The following is a 19,718-nucleotide window of genomic DNA, read 5'->3' as shown; positions in this document are numbered from 1 at the left end:
GAAGGTTGAGGGGGGACTTGATTAATGTTTACAAGTATCTAAAGCGTGGGTTTAAGGAGGACGGAGCCAGGCTCTTCTCAATAGTTCCCAGTGACAGGACAAGGGGCAATGGGCACAAGCTAGAACATAGGAAGTTCCGTTCAAATACACGGAAAAACTTCTTTACAGTGAGGGTGACAGAGCACTGGAACAGGCTGCCCAGGGAGGTTGTGGAGTCCCCTTCTCTGGAGATTTTCAAGACCTGCCTGGATGCAGCCCTGAGGGATGTGCTTTAGGTAATCCTGCTCTAGCAGTGGAGTTGGACTAGATGATCTCTAGAGGTCCCTTCCAACTCTGAAGATTCCGTGATTCCATGATTCTTTCTCCCAAACTCCTCTGCTGCAATAGTCCCACTTTCCCACTAAGACCATGTTCAGGCCACCTCCCCATCCCCTCACCTCCATTTTTGGGGTTCCCCACACAAGGGCCAGCCACAGCTGACAGCAGCATGCGCGCTCAGCAATTCGGTGCACGCTGCAAAGTTGCCATTACCAGAAAAAGAGTCCCGTGCCGAGCTGGCAGGTCTCTGCTTGAGCACTGTCATCAACAGGACTTCTCTGTGTCACCCCGCCTCTGATTTACCACATGGATATACCATGGATGGCAGAGAAACAGAGCCCTCGGTGCGCTCCCGCTTCTGCCTGAGAGGCCCAACGAGCAGCTGCAGGCACCGTACCCAGAATGTGATTTACAAAACCCAAAGAAAGCGTTGCTGCCATCTAAAAGGCCCACAGAGGGCAGGTGGGCTGGCAGAGGCTTCCCCAAGCATGGATACTGCTGGGATTTCTGCTCCAGCCTGGCACCCCCAAAACACTCCCGTAGTTACAGCTGCCACAACCTGCTTTCACATCCCCCATCGTTTGGTGGTTCAACACAGTAAATTTAGCGGGTTTGTTCCCAAGGCAGCAGAGAGGAAGAGTGCTGGTGGCTGTGAGGAAGCTGCTGTTGTGTGGCAGGCCGCAGGCCTGGCTGCTTCTCAGTGACCGGTGGCCACTGCCAGCCCCTTTAGGGAGGTGCCATTCCTCACAAGCCCACACTTATTTTCCTCAGGAATACATCTAGGATGAACAAAAACGCTCAACTAAGCCACCTCACTCGTAACGCTGCTAGAGAGCTGCCGGATGAAGCACCGGGAGGGAGGAGAACGCAACGCGGCGCGGCGCGCTGCCCCGTGCCGGGAGCAGGACTCGAACCCACCACCTCCCGCTCTCTAGCCCTGCGCGTCAACCCACATCACATGACACACCTCCCTTTCCCCCCGGCCGCGTCCTGCCAGCACTTCCGTAAACATGGCGGCAGCTGAGTGACAGGGGCGGCGGCCAATCGCGGCGCGCGGGGCGCCGGAGGGGGGCGGTCGTCTCCCCTCAGCGGCTGCGGCGGCGGGCGGCGGGAACGTTAACGGTAACGGTCGCAGTAAGGCTGCCGCGCGCTGCTGAGGGGCGGGGGGAGGTGGAGGGGTCTGTCTGTGCCATGGCCGCAGGGCGGACAGGTGGGATGAGCTCTGCTGGCCCGGGAGGCTCCTCTCAGGGCGCTCGGCCGCCTGGGGTCCGTCTGCAGGGCGGGCAGGCGGGGGTAGGCCCGGCAGCCTCGGTGGGGTGGTCCCTCCCCTGCTGAGGGCAGCGGCGGTGGGTGCCGGGCCGCTCCTCAAGGAGGCCTGCTGCTGCTGCTCATCCTGGAGGAGCGATGTGCGCTGCTCCTCAGGAGCAGCGAGGCTCGCTGCCTCAGCTGTAGGCTCCCAGTGTTGGAGGGGGTGATGGGATGTGTAGCTGCACTTCAGAGCTGATTTTTCCTGTTCTTTCATGCCGAGTGTGGGCAGTTCTGTTTTTCTACAGTTTTCGAGTAAGGTATATCCGCTTCAGAAGTTATTGTGCATGCTTAGTTTTGTTTGGTGCTGATTTCTGCGTGTGTCTCTTAATAATTGTTAAGTCATAAGCATATGTGATAAAATATGCATGCCCTTGTGTTATTTTTTTTTTAATGGCATAATATAGTAAGTGCTTTGTTTTACTGGTTTATATTTTGATGCATTGTCACAGCCTTACAATGGAGATAAAAGCAGTTGTCAGAAGATATGAAACAAGAAATAAGACAGCAGGAACAGAACTGTCATCCAAATCTCGAGTTGATTGGAGACGCACTAAAAGGGAGCTCATAGTACTTGACAGCGATGACGAATCCTCCTGTACCTCTGAGGAGGGAGACCCTACTGCATCAGAAGATGAAGTAGAGGAAGAAGATGAAACTGTTGAGAACAGCCTTTCAGATCAGGTAGAGAAAAGCCACGATGGGGAAGGAACAGAAGATGGTGAGGAAGAGTGCATCGTGCCTGGGAAGCGTAAAAGGTTGAACACTTCTGTCTTGTATGACAGTGATGATGAAAGTGAGGACAGTGATATAGTTGTTAGAAAAGTTTTTGCTAAGCGCCACTGTATAATGGATGAAGATGAGAGTTCTGAAGAACAGCAGCCTGATAAAACCTGCCCTACAGGAAGTGTTTCTACTAATAGGAAACAGAAGGTGTTTGCAAAATTGAAAGAACTTGCAAAACAAAGAGCAACTCGGAGATCCTGCAGCAGTGAAAATTGTGAGGTCTGGATTTTATCTTTGAAATTCAGTTGCAGAAAATACTGAATATAGGGAAAGGTGAAGACTAATACATATAAATCAGGGGGATTTTTTTTGTTGGATTTATTCATGACAATAGTTCTGTCGCATTTTAGCTGTTGTCACATTACCTAGATAACAATATTGACTGCTGAAAACCTTTATCTTGAGTTTAATATTAATCACTGAGAACTTTAAAATTTCCTTTAATTTGCTCTTTCTGGCATTCTGATGACTAAGCAGCTTAGAATGCAGGTATCTATCTTCTCTATGTAGTCAGAAAGGAAAAACTTCATCATTCCTTTTTTTCTGTAAAGAAGAAATGCATGAGAGGACTCTCAAATTATTTTTATCAAGAAGCAAAATACCTGCTGAAGCTACTTAGAGATCTCACGTTAGCTTAATTCCTACAAATAGACTGAAGAGTGGTACTCTCTTCAGAGATGGCTGATTTAAAGTTGAAAGTAATTGTCATCTAGTACAGAATTACAATTTTTGAAAACATATTATTTCTTGTTAATTGAACAAGGGGTGTTATTAGAAGGTCAAAAATCTTATCCAGTATATGTAGTATGTCATCAGTACAAATACTGAAAATGCTTCTGTTTTAAATACTTTTTTAAATTTAATTAGGATTCTAATGGTGAATCAGACACAGAAGAGGAACCACTCTGTCACTTCCCCGTCACACCAACAGAAGTTAGTGAAACTGACAGTGACAGCATGAAAGATTTTATAGTAGAAGAAGATGACGATGACGACGAAGACGACACAGAGCACATAAAGAGTAAAAACCAGTCACAACAGAAGAAACTAAATATATCAAATAGCGAGTTGCTGGCATACTACATCCCAAACTGTAAGATCAAAATTAGTGATGATTCTGTATGTATAACTTGCTTGTAGTGCTGTAATAAATATTAATGGATTGTAAGTACAAATACTCCATAATAGGATATGATAGTTTAAAAGCATATTCCTAAATGGCTTCAAATTATTGTGGAAGTATGTGATTTACACAGTGAGCTTTTACAGTCTTTCAGTATCTTACTAAAGGGAGCGTATAATTTGAGGGGAAGGAAGGGAAACCCCATTGCACAGATTTTTTTAAGTTGTTCTGATTTAGGATGAACTGTGCTACCTGTGGTGCAGTTGTTCCTCTGGAGACCTAACAGCATCATGCTCCATCTTGTGATAAATGCTAAGAGCAGCTATGTTAAATCTGGCCAAGTTCTGTTCTGGAGAGTGATGTAAAATTCTTGCTGTGAGTTTGGGGGTTTTTGGGTCTTGGGATTTTATTTTTTTTTTAATGTATTTTTATTCCATGGCAGTGGGACTTGGGAGCACAGGTCTGTAGAAAATTCCGAATTCGTTGGTCAATTTTGGCCGAACTGCACAGAGTGAAAAAACGTGCCAAGTTGATCTTTTATGAAAATTGGTATCTGGATGGAGCAGAGAGATTTAAAACAGAACTTTATGCTAGTTATCTTCTTATGTATTTTGTTGTTCAGACGCAGGTATGTATTAACTGGACAGTCAGTGCTAGTGTAGATGGTCAAAGCATTTGTGGTATTTTTTCCCCAGTAAAGACCTGAGCAGAATTTGAAAGAAAGTTAGAAAAAAGAAAAACAACAAAAAAAAAAAACACGTAAGGCTGTCTTGCTCTGGTTTGCATTATTTCCTGTTATTCATGGAAAAAGTATTATTTTCTTCTTTTAGTGTTTGTAGCTCTTACTGTGGTATGGGATTTTCTTGATGAAAGGACGTGTGACTTTAGGATGCTAAAATTCATTAAGATCATTGGCATGAGAAGCAATACTTAAAGGCAAGGTCTCAAGGGTGTGTTTCAATGTTGTACATTGAACTTATTTTTAAATGCATATTTAAATTACTTTAAAATTCGAAATTTACAATAATGGAAAAAAAAAGAATTCTTCTTAAAGGACTTTTAACATTGCTTACATCTTTTTTTTTTCTCTCCTTTTTTTTTTTTTTTTGGTAAATTCTGGTTATATTGCTTTCTTCCCAGTATCTCGCTGTGATCATTATGTACACTTCAAAAGAATAGTAAAGGCTTTCCTCATAAATGCAATTGATGACACTTTTCTGAGGTCATTATATGGTAAGTAAATTGCATTAAATAATACCATAGTGCATTCAAAGTTATACAAAGATGTTTAATCTAGGGAAAGATGTGTCTCCTGATTTAGAGTATAGGATTGTGAGTCCTGAGATCTGTTCTTAGTTTTGCTGCTCTGTAACTTTGGGAGGAAAAAAAATCTAAGTGAAAAGGATAGAGTAATTTTGGAAGAATATGTAGACTTTGTTCTTTTAAGCCTAGAAGGCATTCTGAGATGTAGGGAAGTGTTTCTGTGTCACTTATCAGTAGTAACAGTTCCAGCATGAAAGCGAAATTAATTTCAAAGTAGATTTCTCAATGAAAACATTACAAGGTCAGCTTATTTGTCAAAATGTCATGTGCTCCATATCTTTTTTGTAGGAATTTGATAGATAATAAACAATTTTAGTTATGGAGATTATATCTGATTATTTTTTTCCTTTTTTTCTTTTAACATTTGTGCTTTCACATAAAACAAATACATTTCGGCTGCAGTCAGTACTTCTCGTCTTGTTCTTGCTGAGGAAATGATTTTGGCGTTTGTCCTAGTTGGGCTGAATGACAACCTCACGTGTCATTTCAGAAGCACTGTAAAGACAGGGTTAGTGAGAGGACTGTCAGTGTCAGGTTGTGGAAGGAGTCAGCAAAGTGCCAAAGAGAGGAAGTTTTGGAGTTGTCAGGAGCTCAGAGGGAATGGAGAAAGTGAAGTACACCACAGAGTTTGGAATAAAGGCTTTGTATTCTTGGAGCTAAAAATGTCTTTCATCTACCACTGCTAGTTCTTTCAGGTGTTGGTTTTGATTTGTTTTACCAAGTGAAAACAAGCTTATGAAAAGTAATAAGTAAACTTTGCCAGATTTATGTTGTAATAGCTTCCTTCTATTTCAAATTATATGTGCTTTACAAAACTAACAACTTACTGCCAAGGTGCTGGAAGTAGATCAGCTATGAGGGTGCGTTGGCGGTTGTATTCTAACTTTCTGAAGAACATTATTTAGTATGAACATAGCCTAGCATTACAAAGATATATTTTTATAACACGGAATGGATTTTTCTGAGTTAACGGAAGTGAATCTGTTAATTAGTTTGAATCAAGAGCAGCTATTTTAATATTAGAGTTCAGACTTGCTTTTGATTGTGAGAGATTTTATATGGTCTGGCACAGCCTCTTCAAGCCTTTGGTATAGCTGACTTACTGAAAGTGTGCATGTGTGTAAAGTGTATATGGAAAAACAATTGTAATTATGGTGGCTATAATGTCAATTATCTCTTTTTATATAGAAAGCTAGCTAGCCAGTGGTCCTTCTCAGTTCTGTTTCTTTGATAACAGCATTGCTAAAAGACTAGGGAAGGTAGCTGAATTAATTTGTGTGTCTGTAAATGCTGAAGCTTGGGACAATATGAATTGGCCTGCACCTATGAAAGTCCTGTTTAATTCCTGGAGTCCAGTGCATATTTGGGAGACAGTTGTGTGATAGTGGTAGTTTTACTCCTCTTCATACTTATTTGTTTCTTTTGCTTGAGTAAGTGTTTGGAAGTACTTACGCTGCCTAACTCAAGGCATCTGACTGTGCTGCTGAAGTTTAAAGGTCAGTTTCTGTGTGTTTTTTATAAATGAAGACGAGAGTTGCCAAAATTTCTGCTGTGAAGCAGCTCAGCAGTTTGTTTTCATGGATTGCAACCTCCTTCCTTACACATTATGAACAACTTAGATAAACTAGACAAAAAGCAAGACTTTTTTTTTTTCTTCCTTTTCCATTCTTTTAAATGGCATCGAGTGAATGGGTCTCCATTTGGGATGACAGCTTTTCACTTTAATCTTGACTGTAGAGTTTATTCATGTGCCTCTTGTGATGCAGACTTTTAAAATAATTAAATGTATAAGTTTATCAAAGATGCATGGATCACTTTTATGGATAATGGTGGCAAGTGTATTCAGTAATAATTTATTAAAATAATTATAGTTCTTAGTATGCAGAAGCGTAATGTCCTCGAGAATTTTATTTGAAGAAACTTGTGCAAAATAGGTTGGCTAGCAAATTAGTAATGACTCTCACTGAATAGATGGAACAAGAAAAAAGAAGTATGCGAAAGATATGTTGCTCTCACTTCATTATTTGGATGACCGCTTCATTCAGCCTCGTCTTGAGAACTTAATCTCTAGAAGTCGCTGGAAAGATCGATACAAGGTACGTAGCTTCTATTTTAAATAGTGTAGTGGGCTCCAAATCATATTATTACTGATAGATTTTTATTTTTTATAGTGTAATTCTCAGCAAAGGTACAATAATCAATATAATTATGTATACTTTTTTAATAGAAACTCAGTCAGTGTTCTTCCCCGTGTTTAACTTGTTTTGATACTTATAAATATCAGAAGTATTTTATGTGTTTATAACCAGATAAACATTCAGGTAACAGAACAGAATCTGTTCTCACTTACCTGAATGCTTCTCCTGCTAACTTCAGCAGATGACTTTTGGAAGATTTTTTTTGTCTCTTGCTAAATGTTATAACAAAATTTCTTCCTCCTGCCACAAAAAGCTAAACCAGTGTATTCATAATGAACCTTCTACTTCAAAAAAATGAAGTCAATATACAGTAACCTAGTCATTGTATGCAAGTTACTAGAATAGTATTAGTGTGATAAGCCTGGTCATCTCATAATCACTGTAATAACGTAGCATGACCAGTGGAGAGATAAAGCGTATTTATTTGAAGCAGACCAACTGATACAGTTGCACTCCCAAAAAATAGAGATGAGAGGAAAAATAAGTGCCAAGATGCAGGAGCCATTCTTTAGGTCTGAAGCTGAAAGAAAGAATTAATGAACAAGAACTGCGTGAAGTGTTGGAAAATGATTGAGAAGATACGTGTTTGCAGCTGAATGGTGAAAGACTTCAGAATTTAATCTCTTTTGTTTCTCTTGTACTAATTTTGTGCGAGTACAGAGTACTCGGGAGCCTATTTGAGGCATCTTTCAGTTTACAGAGATTCTTTAATGTTATTTGAAATCTCTTTTTCAGGAGCGTGTGGATTGCTACCCAGATGTTCGCATAGTCTTGAAAAATCCAGAAAATATATCTTGTCAGGCCTGTGAAATGAATCGGTATTGTAAATTTCATGTGCTGCTCTCTGGAAAGCTTTATAATAGTAGAACTTTGGAAGCAGATGACTTCATGCCAGATGACAAGCAGGTAACTTCAAACAAGCACCCTATATAATTTTTTTTAAGCTTTGCTTAGTGTTACAAAAAATCATACAAAGAATAGAAATCCAGGCAACACATCTAATGTCTTTAATGTTAAGAGGCAAGAGTTAAGCTATTGTACTTCCCTGTCTAAACCCTATTAATTTTTAAAATACGAGGAACATTTTGCAGTTTGGAGGAGTATGGTTTTGGATTTAGGTGGGAATTATGAAGGATGTTCCAACGAAACTTAAAAAGGATAAATAGAGGCATTCCCCTCTGGTCTCCCCCCCATCCATTCTTATATGTTGGGAAAAAGGTAATTAAAAATATCCTCAAATAAACCTAACTTTTATCAAGAAAATAAATCTGAGGGTTTTCTATGACCTTTGGTTTTGCCTGCATCACAATGATCGGTGTGCTGTTTCCTCCCGACTTTTGCAACTTAATATTAGTACCTGATGCAGCACATGTTCTTGCACTGCAGTAAGCGCTAGCAAGTGTACCTAACCATGAGCTGGACTTCATGAAATAAAAGATAAGAGGCTCTAAGACATATGATAGGATTTATTGATAACTCTTGCCCTTAAGTCAAAACTGACATTTGCATTAATTTTTCCTCTGCTTCAAATCTCTACAGTCTGAGTCTCATCCAGGGCAAGAAGGAAACTCTAGGTACATGGCATCCTACACATCCTACTCAGCATGCTTGTCCTTTGTGGTGCGTGGGGATGCTGTGTGCCAAAGAGGCTGACAACACACGTGAAGATTCACATACTAACCAAAGTTCTAACAGGAGCACTCAATCAGTTATTTCTAAAGTAGCTTTTTGTTTTGTCAGAGAGCATTTAATACAAGATTGGAAATCCTAAAGTGGATGGATATCTTGAAGGAAAAACAGTGGTAAAAACAATTAGACGACTGAGTGATGTTCTGAACATGCCTGGCATTCCTGGTTTTCACCAAGTAGCTGAGAAATACTATGACTTTTTTTCTTTAATAGATCCTATCTCTGTATGCCAGGAGTCTGAGGCTTTAAATCAAGAATGACATTTGCCTGAGACTTACATATATTCTAAATATCAGAACGTCTTTTCACTGAAATTAGATCACATGAAAGCCCTTTACCTTTGTGTGTGCCTGTTATGCCCTTAAGACTTTCCCAGCAGGAATCTTGCCTTGATTATCTTTCAGAAACATTGTAAAAGTGAGATTCTGTATAATGGACAACCATCTCAGTTGAATGATTATGGTTTTTATTTTGTTGCAAGTAAGGTTTGTTCTGCATTGGGTCACTAGGTTTGCTAATTCTGTGCCTACTATGCCTCTAGCATTTGGAGCATCTATGTGCACTCCAACAGTTCTTTTTTGCTGTAGGTCAGAACATTGAAACAGTGCTGCTGTCATTCTAATAGTCCAAGTGCAGGCTAGTCAGAATTTACTGCTTCATTCTTCAGATTTCTTCATATCTGCTATTTCCCATGTAGCTATTCACCCAGGACAAAGTATCTTGACTATCAGTTGCAATGTCACTTGAAATTGCTGATCTCCTTTTGAGAAGGCTTGTTCCTAGCTACTTAAATAGATTTTATTAGAGCCTTTTTCTCATTACTGCATTATCAGAACTACTTGTCCAAACTAGAAAGCGCTTCCATTTAGGTAGTCTTGCATCTTTTTCTCACTGGTTGTCTCTACCAGGAAATTTTTTGATTAAATTATATTTTTGGAATGATACACATCTTTCATGTTGTTACATGATAACTGCACTAGGCAGTCATTTTAGATGACTTGACCAGTCAATTTTGTTATATTTCACCACTGAGACTTCGAAGAGATTGAATCTTAAGAACCTGGGTGTTCCTAATATTTAGGGATCTTCCCTTCAAATTTACAGCTACCAGTAATTGTTATGATTAGGTATGCATATGACCTTCCTTAAGTAATGCAATTCATGACCTCTTAGGATAAGCTCAAAGCACATGGTTTGTCAAGAATAAAATATTGCTACAATTGTGTACTAAGCTGATATCCAAGTTCTGCCTTTCTTCCCTTTCAGGAGGTGTAGAAGGTATATTGCTTTTCTTTTTGGGTGTAAAGTAATTTTTGAATACAGCTAAAGTTCCTCCAGTATTTGCTGAAAAGAAAAAAGTGTCAGAACAAGTTGTATTTACAATATATTTTGAAATGTGGTATAATAGGATTTTTTATATAAAAATAAAGTGAAGCGCTCATCAAACTGGAAGTACGCCTTACTGAAGCTCAAGCCTATATTGTTTGGATCTTTGCAAATATTCTATCTTAGAGATTTGAGGGGTGTCAGTGATTATCATTATGTCATTATATTGGGCTCTGTGTGTAATGCAGAATCTAGGAATATCTGTGCCATGGTTTTTCTTAAATAGCTTACAGGCCTTTCTGAACAGCAGTTGTTAATACTCTGTTTTGGTAAGTTCATGCGTGCATGATAATCAAGAGAGCTAGGCTTTTACAGTAAGGCTTTTCCCCTTGTTTATTGCAGGAAAACAGTAAGTCCGTGGCAATCATACTAGCACTGATACTGCAGTCCATTGTGCGGTCATTATTCTTCCTTACGTACGGGTCTGTAAATGTAGATCACTAATTTAAAAATTTTCAGGTTTTCACGGGAAGTGTGTGCCTTACCTAACCAGAAATTGTAAGTGAACTAGCACAAGTATTTAATCTTTACTCAACTTCCAACTTTGGAAATAACAGTAGCAATTCCCTCACTGCTATCCAAATGTTGTCCTACATAAAACATTGGCTATTTTTCACTTTGGAAAAAACTTGAAGTATCCTACTGAATATTGAACTAGCTTACTGGTTCATTTTTGTCCTCTTCAGCTTAACAGTAGAAAATGAGAGCTTTTTTTACGCTGCGTACCCCAGCATGTGGTGAGATGCTTGCCGTGTGCATGCTCAATGTAGCTCAGAGGCCATAGAACAGACCCAGGAGAGAGAGTTATTGAGCACTTTTCAGTAATTTTTGATAGTGCCTTTGTAATGCAACATTCGTGTTCTTATGGTAACCTGTAATTTAGACTGCTAAAGGTGCTGTTCTCAAGTAGTCTTTGAAGTTCTGCTGGCAATGCATTGATCAACTTGTTCTGCCAATTGAGAAAAAAGAAAGGAAGAAAAAAAGAAAAAACGGCACACAGAGCTACATACAGCTGGCACTTCAAGAACTTAATTGACTGAAAGAGAAAGCAGTTTAGCACTGGCAGATCAAATTGAATGGAAACATGTAGTTGGACTATTTTCTAAAGTTTTATTTGAAAATACCCTAGAAAAGTGGATGTGGAGAGAACAAAAACAGACCTCCAACCCTCTTCTGCATAAAACTTTCCTTTTCTCTCATCTCTGAAGTATTCTGCTTTGCCAGTAGAAAGAGAAGAGAAACAGCTGTTCCAGTTTTGCTTAGGCTTGCAGTGATTGTTCTGTGTGTAGCTGCCAATTCTCATTCCTCCATGGTCAGGGAAAATTAAATAGTTTGAGTGTCCCCCACACTTCTTTGCTTCTGTGTCACCTGGATTGTAAACTGTTTTCTGCTCTCAGTCTTGGTGTTCTACTTCCGTTTATAATCATGCTTAGAGGACATGGATTCAGTCACTACATGTTGTGCTATTGTCAGGCTACGCTCCTGCATTCCGTACAAAGTGATTTAACACAACTTTGGCTGACACAACCAGCTTGAGTAGATAAGTTAGGCATTAGGACGGAGTCACTGAGAACTGTGAGGGGAAAAAATTAGAATGAGTACAGTACTGAGATTCTTTCCAAAGCTATATTCTGAAATAGCATTGTATTTTAAGACAATATTTCTTGCTTTAAAAACACAATACATAATTACATTATGCGATATTTAGCTATTTGCCCTCTGGCATTTCTCCAGTGCAGAAATACTTTACACCTCGCACATAAATAAAGTATGAAATTCACTGCCACAAGATACTTTGGAAGCGAAAAGTGTAAGTGAGCCCAAAAGGGATTACACAGGTTCTTGAGGAAACTTCTTCCACGCTATGGAACGTGACAGTTGGGATGATACAGGCTGTCTTAACTGTTGACTGCTAGAAGCTGTATGGTACTGTTATGATCATGCCGGTGTTCATCCTGCATTTTATACTAACTTCCTAAATATATCCTGCTAGCTGTTGTCGCAAGGGGAGAACTGGGCTATCAGTTTTACATCACATAATGTTCTAGGTACTGCGTCTCATTGCATGGGATATGTGAAAAGTTAGGAAATGCTCTATGAAACACTGCATTTCAGTTCTTGATTGTTTTCAGTATTTGAAATGGTACTTCCGGAAATTTGAATAAATCAAGGTTACCCATTGGTTGGTGGGTCTTGCACTTCAGAAGCACCTATAGCACAAACGCTTTATCTCAATCTGGTTAAAATTTCAGCTACTAACCATCTACTGTAGGTTGAATAAAAAGTTATTTCAAGTGAGTGTGTCTCTTCAGTGATATTACACCTGCTTATATGAGTCGAGCTGCTGGTTAATATATTTAAGAAAGTATAGTAATCTATTTAAGAAAATATATAAATTATACATATAAATATAATTTTCGTTTATATAATCTTTATAAATAGAAATATGCTTTTCTGTTCCTGTCTTTGTCAGTGGATGCTGCTAGTGCTAGGTTGTACAAGTAGGTCAGGTGTTTTGGGGAACTGCTCACAGGTGCAAACATTTGGTCATGCGTTTGGAAAAGCTTCCTGAAAATGCGGGTTCTAAGCATTGATTAAAACTTAACCTTCTCATAATTTAAAAGATTATTCAGGTTATTTCCAATGACAGCAATAAAGAGTATCACTGTTGTGGCTCAGAAGGGATAATTTGCAATATATAACATGGTTGGATTTTTGATATATATGCATGTAATCTGAAGTAGCAATACAATCACAGCTTGCATTACTGATGCAGAGAACTTTGACCTTTAGCCATTTACCTGCTTGTTACTTACAGAGGTGTGAGAAGACATCAGTCCAAAACAGTGCTGCCCTGTAAGGATAAGTTGGTGGGGTTTTGTTTTGGTTTTTTTTTTTTTTAAGTAAAATTAAATCAGTTTCTCCTGTATGTATCAGGAGCTGAAGTTTGTTGTATTCAAAGCAACATGTATTAATTATGTTGTTTTTAAGTGTAGAAAACCTGACCTCCGAGAACCAGCCAGATACGGATTTCTTACCAGACAGGCTTTGTCTCCGTAGGTTGGAGTAGTAATTGGTGCACCTGTGCACCTGTGGGTCATCTACAGGGGATAGATTCCTCTTCTCATTTGCCATTGTATGTACTTGAACTACTTCTCTTGTAGAAATGGAACAAAACTTACTCTTGTGAAATGCAGGGTGTCCTTAAATGCAGATGAACTTTGACTCCTTCTCCCTCCCCACACCTCCAATTTCACATACTCTTAGTGAAGATTTAGGATTGCCAATATATTACTCAGTATTTTCAGGTAAACACCTTCATGGCTTAACATCTTTGTATAAAATCTGAGTTCAAGATATGTGCAAATACTTGCCTGTATTTAATGTTAGTGCTGATAGATGAGATAATGGATCTACTCTAATCCATGCTCTCATTATGTATTTATGTGCATATTTACCATTTGTTTATCTATAAATACTGCTTTAAATGAAACTTAAATAAGACAGTTCTGTCTTTTCTGCATGGAAATTGTAAAACTGGTAACATGGAAAAAGTGAAACTGGTAACAACTGGGAGATGCAGAGGCTTTGATTTCTACAGCATTACGACCTTGCTATACCTCGCAGGCAGCTGCAGATTAACATTTGCATTGTATAAAACCTCGGTTTTCAGATTTTACTTTTATTAAATCCAATTTGTCTATATATTTATTAAATATATGTTTCTAGGCATATGTCTATTTGTACTTATATGTATTTCTTGAAGAAATATTGAATATCATTCAGTCTACAAAATGCTAGAACTGGTATTTCATGTCCCTGTGAAGTACTACATATTAAGCAAAAATAATCAAATAATTTCTCTTCCTCTGCTTTCACAATATGATGGTTGTCCAAAATGTTAGTGATATTGTAACAAAGTTCCACCAGGAGATAGGAAAGACCCTACCAATTATAAACATTATTGTGTTTGCAAGAAAACAGTACTGATAAACTGCCATTGCATAGACTTACTGGCTGCCTGCTTGCTCAAAAATTGTTTTGCTGTGGCTGTAAAAACTATGTGGGTTTGCGCTGATTTTACGCATGTGGCGTCATCCTGTTTATTTCGTTATTCAAAAAAATCTTCCTAGACTGGCTGATAAAATCTTACTAGACTGACTTAGCCATTCTTTCTATCAGAGAGAATGATTTGTTCACTTCTGGCCTAGGTTTTGAAGGTTGGCATGGTGTGTGCAAATCGTACAAGAGTTTATCATAATTTGAAGCACTTCAAGTACAAATTGTATGTGGATTGCAGCTCTGTTACTGAGTTGGATGGTGTTGAGGATGAACCAGTCAAAGACACAGTCGAACGGCTTTTCAGCCAGTTGGAAGACAATGGGTGGATTCAGAAGGTATGACTGAGTTATTTGATGTATCCTTTCCAAGTAGATAAAAGTAAGTTGAGATAATATGTCTGATTTAATTGATCCATTCTGAATTACTGGGCTTCTTTGATATAACTCGGCTTAACCATTTATCCACTTCTGCTGACCCAGTCTCTCAAGCAGTGGTGCGCTGCTGCATTCACATAGGGTTTGTGTCAGCTTTTGACGTGAAGCTTTTTGACAGCTGCGTGATGTCTGGGCTGTGGTGGGCTGGCTCCTGTTTCATTTGAAAACAGCAACACAACAAACTCAAGCTGTAACTTAGATTGGAAACACATACGTGAGGCACAGCAAGAATATTTTGCGCTTCTGTTTACGCTGAAGTACTTTGACTTATTCAGAAACACTTTATGAAATATTTTAAGGCAACTTGTAGTAGAGTTGCATTTAGCAAGCTTTCAGATATCACTGCTTCTGACTTGTTATTGGCATGCTTGTTAATGTATTGAAAAAGAAGAAACAATCTTTATGTAATTCAGTTATTAAACATAGATAATATAGGTTTTATTTTATTTGCAGAGATACAATGATCTGGAAGACTACATGAATGATGCAGACAGTTTCCAAGAAGAGAAAATGGATTAAGGGGCCGTACAGCTCTTTGAAAGATGAAGTAAAAATTTGAATGGCCTGCTCTATCCGCATGCACTTTATCTCTGCTTGGTCTTCAGGATTCTTTTTAGGCTGTGTTATGCTTAAATCCATATGCCTTTAAGCTACTGTTGCAGAATGTACTCTATCTTTTTTTTCTCATCTGTGTCAATAATAACCCAAAGTTTTACCAAATCAGTCCTTCCAGTCTTGCTGCATAGGTCGCTTTAAGTTTCCTTCTTAAAAGGAAAATTCTTAAAAATAACATCTGAATACCTGTTTACTTGTGAAATAAAAATTCCACCTACTTATATTGAGCTGCATTGTAGGGAAGGTAGGAGATGCTTAAACCTTTTGAAGTAGGTATATTTGGAAAGGTAGGGCTATGTTATACAAGAACGTATGACTTGCATCTTACCTTCCTTGTTATATGCAAGCAAGTCCAACCATTTGGAATGATAGTTACGATAAACAGGACCCAAATGCAAAGATCTAATTCCCCTCTGAGGAATCAGTGTAGACTGTTGCAAGGCAACAGAGGAAGTATTCTGCAGTCCTGACTACGTTTGCGGCACAATAGTCATTCGTCTCTTCAGAGAGTAGGCGATGAGTCACATTATAGGCGTCATACAGACTGACTCTGTCTTAGCCATCTAAATGAACACTTGGGCCCACAGCGCTGTCTCTGATAAGCAGCTGAGGCAATTTACTGAGATCTTAAACATCAAATTACGTTGTGCAAACATAATCGCAGCAACTTGCAGTAGCTAAAGAATTAAGAAAATGGATTAATGCGGCCATGCAAGATAAGCAAGAATTCTTCCAGTGCAATTTAACAGGAAGTAGGAGTTACTCAGAATTGTGATGCGTGGCTTACTTGAATTGCATGAAGCTCAAATCAGAGTTCTTTGGGGCCAGGAGAGTAGATTTTTGAGGAATTCAGAAGGGATAAGTACTGTATTGTCCATTCTGAAAAATTGGCCATGATCCGGCAATGTGCACTCGCAGCCCAGACAGCCAACCATATCCTGAGCTGCATCAAAAGAAGCGTGGCCAGCAGGTCGAGGGAGGTGACTCTGCCCCTCTGCTCTGCTCTGGGGAGACCCCACCTGGAGTACTGCGTCCAGCCCTGGGGCCCCCAGTACAGGAAAGACATGGACCTGTTGGAGCGGGTCCAGAGAATGGCCACAGAAATGATCAGAGGGCTGGAGCACCTCTCCTATGAGGACAGCTGAGAGAGTTGGGATTTTTCTGCCTGGAGAAGAGAAGGCTCTGGGGAGACGTCGTTGTGGCCTTCCAGTACTTAAAGGGGGCTTATAAGAAAGAAGGAGAGGGACTTTTTACCAAGACCTGTAGTGACAGGACAAGGGGTAACAGTTTTAAACTGAAAGAGTGTAGATTTAGATGGACGTGAGGAAGATTTTTTTTACTGTGAGGGTGGTGATACACTGGAACAGGTTGCTCAGGGAAGTTGTGGATGCCCCATCCCTGGAAGTGTTCAAGGCCAGGTTGGATGGGGCTTTGAGCAGCCTGGTCTAGTGGAAGATGTCTCTGGCCAGGATGATCTTTAAAGGTCTCTTCCAACCCAACTTTGTGCTGTATATAAAATTAATTAGATGTAGCCTAAGGTAAGATGCAGGGATCAGGGTTTTGAATCAGGAACTGTTCCTACATCCTGCTGTATGAACATATTAGTCTTTTGCGGCTGAGCAACTCGGTAAAAAGGGAAGGTATTGTTAACACTCTAGATTCTTTTAAGAAGTTGTTCTCTCAGAAGCAAAACTAATGAAACCCCATTTCTCATGGGTTTGTCCATAAGAACACCCCCCTGCATTCATTACGTCACTCTACAGGTAACAGATCTGCTGATCGGCTAGGTGACTGCTGCCAGGTGTATCACTTCATGGTGAATGTCTGTTGGATTTTTTCCATAGAAATTGTACCTTATATTTGTCATTCAGTACCTTTTTTCCAAAGTTCACTGTAAGAAATGAACTGCTTTTATATTTTAAAGGGTTGAAATTCAGCAATGGTTTATATGCTATTAAAGTGAGCTAACACCAGCAGTTCTTACTTGTACCACATAAAGATACAAGATTTACAAGCCAAGGTGAAAAATCCCAGTAAACAGATTGATATTTACTCTCTGGTAAACTTGTGTTGAAGATACTATTTCCACACCTTAATTGTGAGTTAGATGTTGAGAGATATTAGTTGTTTAGCTTAAATAAGTAAGTTTTGATTTGAATAAATTAATTGGGGTTATACTATGGTGTGATTTATGCTGTTTGCCTAGCTATACTTGCCATGAGTAGCTAGATTTGCTGAAGCCTTTAGGCCGCGATAGAATTAATTTTCTTAGTAATTTTCCTAGCAGCTGGTACAGTGCTGCGTTTAGTCTTTCAGTATAAGAAAAATGTTGATAACACACTGATGTTTTGGTAATGTTTTCCCTAAGTCTGGGACTTCTCAGTTCCCCATGTTCTGCCAGCAAGCGCAGGTGCATGAGAAGCATAAACCAGAAGATATGGAGGCTCCAACCGTCAGCAGAGACTGCAAATCAACAGGAGCGGTCAGTGGCCTGCCTGGACACAGAGAGGGAATCCAAGAAGGTGTTAGAAGACCCCAGACCAAAAATCACCATTGGACTAAAAGATGCTTGAACAGTGTGTGAGAGGCAGGTGTAGAGATAGCAAGGTTTAAGGTCCCTCCCTTTTCGGAGGCACCCAGCCCAGACTCACCTTGCTGCTGTATCTTTCAATTAAATTACTTAATTTTAGAAAATCTGACACCTGAGGCTCTGCTGCAGGAAACCTAGGGTCGAGCCTGAGGAAGGAGGGAGTGTGCCCGAGTGTGTGTGTGTGTGTGTGTGAGGAGTGGAAAGCAGCACCCGTTGTCTCATTGGGGTCGCCTGCTGTTGAAGGGACCTTGGTCTGAGCAGTTAAAGACTCGGGTGGTGTGTGCGACTCCTTGGATGGTGTGTGAAAGCTCGGGCAGCGGCTTCTCCTTTAACATAGATATGTAAATATTCTGAGATTTGATATATAGTATACCTATCTCCGTGGTTACCAAAGCTGAAGGAACTCTTTTTCCTTCATCCCTGTTCTGCTGGGAATATTGGTGGGAACACACACATCAACTTAAAAGTACTCAGGAATCTATCTCAAATGCATCCCTTTCAGTAAAAGTAATGCCCCTCGATGCTCCACTTCTTTCTGTTAACCAGATCTCTGTACACTTTAGTTGGCTTCTCTAGAAGAATAAAATAACATCTATGGTTGGTGTAACTTTATTCTTACAAAGGAAAATGGTTCTGAAATAAAAGGGTTTTATACCACATAATGGAGTACGCCCTCTCAGAGCCTTCCTGACTGGTCTTCATTTCTGCTACCTTGCGAATTTTCTGAAAACTCAAAGAATGTACAATTTTATTTAAAAATTTTGCTATCAGGATGAATGGTCAATTTCTCATTTTGCCACATTTAAACCATCTGCTACCAAGTTAAAAAAATATTTTGGCTTGTTGATTACTGATAATATTTCAAGAAAACATATGTTTTGGCTAAAAATGAAAATTGGTGAATTGTTCCAGTGATTAATTTTACTCATTTTTTGATATCTACCACATCCCAGATCATGTTTCTCACCTCCTCTTTGCTCACCTAGAAAGTGTGAGCAATCTACTTCTTTCTTGTTCCTGCAGGGATTTTTTTCCAGATCTTCTATTTTTCTGTTTCGAACAGGGATACTAAGGTATTCTCTCAGAGTTTCTTGGAAGAAAGGGCCTTCATAGCTTTACTAATTTTGCCTGTGACATCACCAGTTGGGCTAAGAAAATGCCTAGAATTGACATCACTGATTTCTGTTTCAGCAGGGAACTGATGTTTGATCTGGCTTGGCAGGGGCTGACACAATGTTTGTGTGTGTGTGTAGTCTCTCTCATGCTTCGATATTCCCCGCAGAGATTGGAGGAAGTGATAATATTTCTGTGGCTGTTGTCTTACCTGAAGAGTTTCTGCAAGACAGAGGCTGTGAAGTATCATTGCATCATGTTTACATTTGTCTTCACCACAGGAAATTAAACAATTGTTCAGAAAAGCCGTATATGTAAAAATTTTAGATCAAATTTTCCACGGCAGGCTGTAAATGCTGGCAGTTGTACAGCGTGAAGTACAAAGAGGACTCGTACCCCCCGAGACTTTCTATATATAGAAATGCTCAGTAAGAATTTTTCTAGCAGAAAATCTTTGTGCAAATATTTAATGGTGGGAGAAGTCAGAAATCTGACCACTCCTTTCATACCTCCTTTTCCACATTAGAGAATTTGAGTGGAGTTAAGGGGTGAGAGAATATGATGTTTGTCCTGATAGGAACAATTTTAATTGTCTTCAGTGTTAATTTTTGAAGTGGTATCTCTAATTAAGATAAAGTACCTGTCTTAATGGAACAATGAAGGGAGCTCAGTATGTGATTAGACGTGGAGCAGGTGATTAATGACCATCCTTGCAAATTACTTTAGTTCCTGTAATGTTTCGATAATCTGCTCTAGTTAAGTTCTGTGACTGGAGC

At 39.5% G+C, this 19,718-nt stretch overlaps 1 protein-coding gene across 5 annotated transcripts; it reads left to right on the top strand.

The window, feature by feature from the left end:
• The first annotated feature begins 1,321 nt into the window (after window positions 1-1,321).
• Window positions 1,322-18,485, top strand: CCDC82 (coiled-coil domain containing 82). 5 transcript variants are annotated; one of them, XM_054207075.1, is made up of 9 exons: window positions 1,518-1,883; window positions 2,076-2,628; window positions 3,277-3,502; window positions 4,673-4,765; window positions 6,827-6,951; window positions 7,789-7,959; window positions 14,340-14,525; window positions 15,078-15,171; window positions 17,608-18,485. In XM_054207075.1, the coding sequence occupies exons 1-8, from the start codon at window positions 1,798-1,800 to the stop codon at window positions 15,141-15,143; spliced, it is 1,506 nt and encodes a 501-aa protein (XP_054063050.1). In that variant the 5' UTR covers window positions 1,518-1,797; the 3' UTR covers window positions 15,144-15,171; window positions 17,608-18,485. The 5 variants fall into 5 exon arrangements, with proteins under 5 accessions (XP_054063056.1, XP_054063066.1, XP_054063075.1 ...); XM_054207081.1 differs by lacking the exons at window positions 1,518-1,883; window positions 17,608-18,485 and adding an exon at window positions 1,322-1,440 and having other exon boundaries at window positions 15,078-15,347; XM_054207100.1 differs by lacking the exons at window positions 15,078-15,171; window positions 17,608-18,485 and adding an exon at window positions 10,471-10,550 and having other exon boundaries at window positions 1,513-1,883; window positions 14,340-14,422.
• Window positions 18,486-19,718: the final 1,233 nt, after the last annotated feature.

Source organism: Rissa tridactyla, chromosome 1 (assembly GCF_028500815.1).
Source record: "Rissa tridactyla isolate bRisTri1 chromosome 1, bRisTri1.patW.cur.20221130, whole genome shotgun sequence".
In the NCBI taxonomy this organism is placed as follows: domain Eukaryota; kingdom Metazoa; phylum Chordata; class Aves; order Charadriiformes; family Laridae; genus Rissa; species Rissa tridactyla.
Note: the sequence above shows the minus strand (reverse complement) of the source record. Positions and strands in the feature narration are given on the sequence as shown.

Excerpts from the sequence above, each read along its gene's own strand:
- CCDC82 (XM_054207075.1), top strand. The coding sequence starts at position 1,798 with ATGTGTAGCTGCACTTCAGAGCTGATTTTTCCTGTTCTTTCATGCCGA. Across the intron at positions 1,884-2,075 it reads TTCTACAGTTTTCGAGTAAG|CCTTACAATGGAGATAAAAG; the intron begins GTATATCCGCTT and ends GCATTGTCACAG. Across the intron at positions 4,766-6,826 it reads TTTTCTGAGGTCATTATATG|ATGGAACAAGAAAAAAGAAG; the intron begins GTAAGTAAATTG and ends CTCACTGAATAG.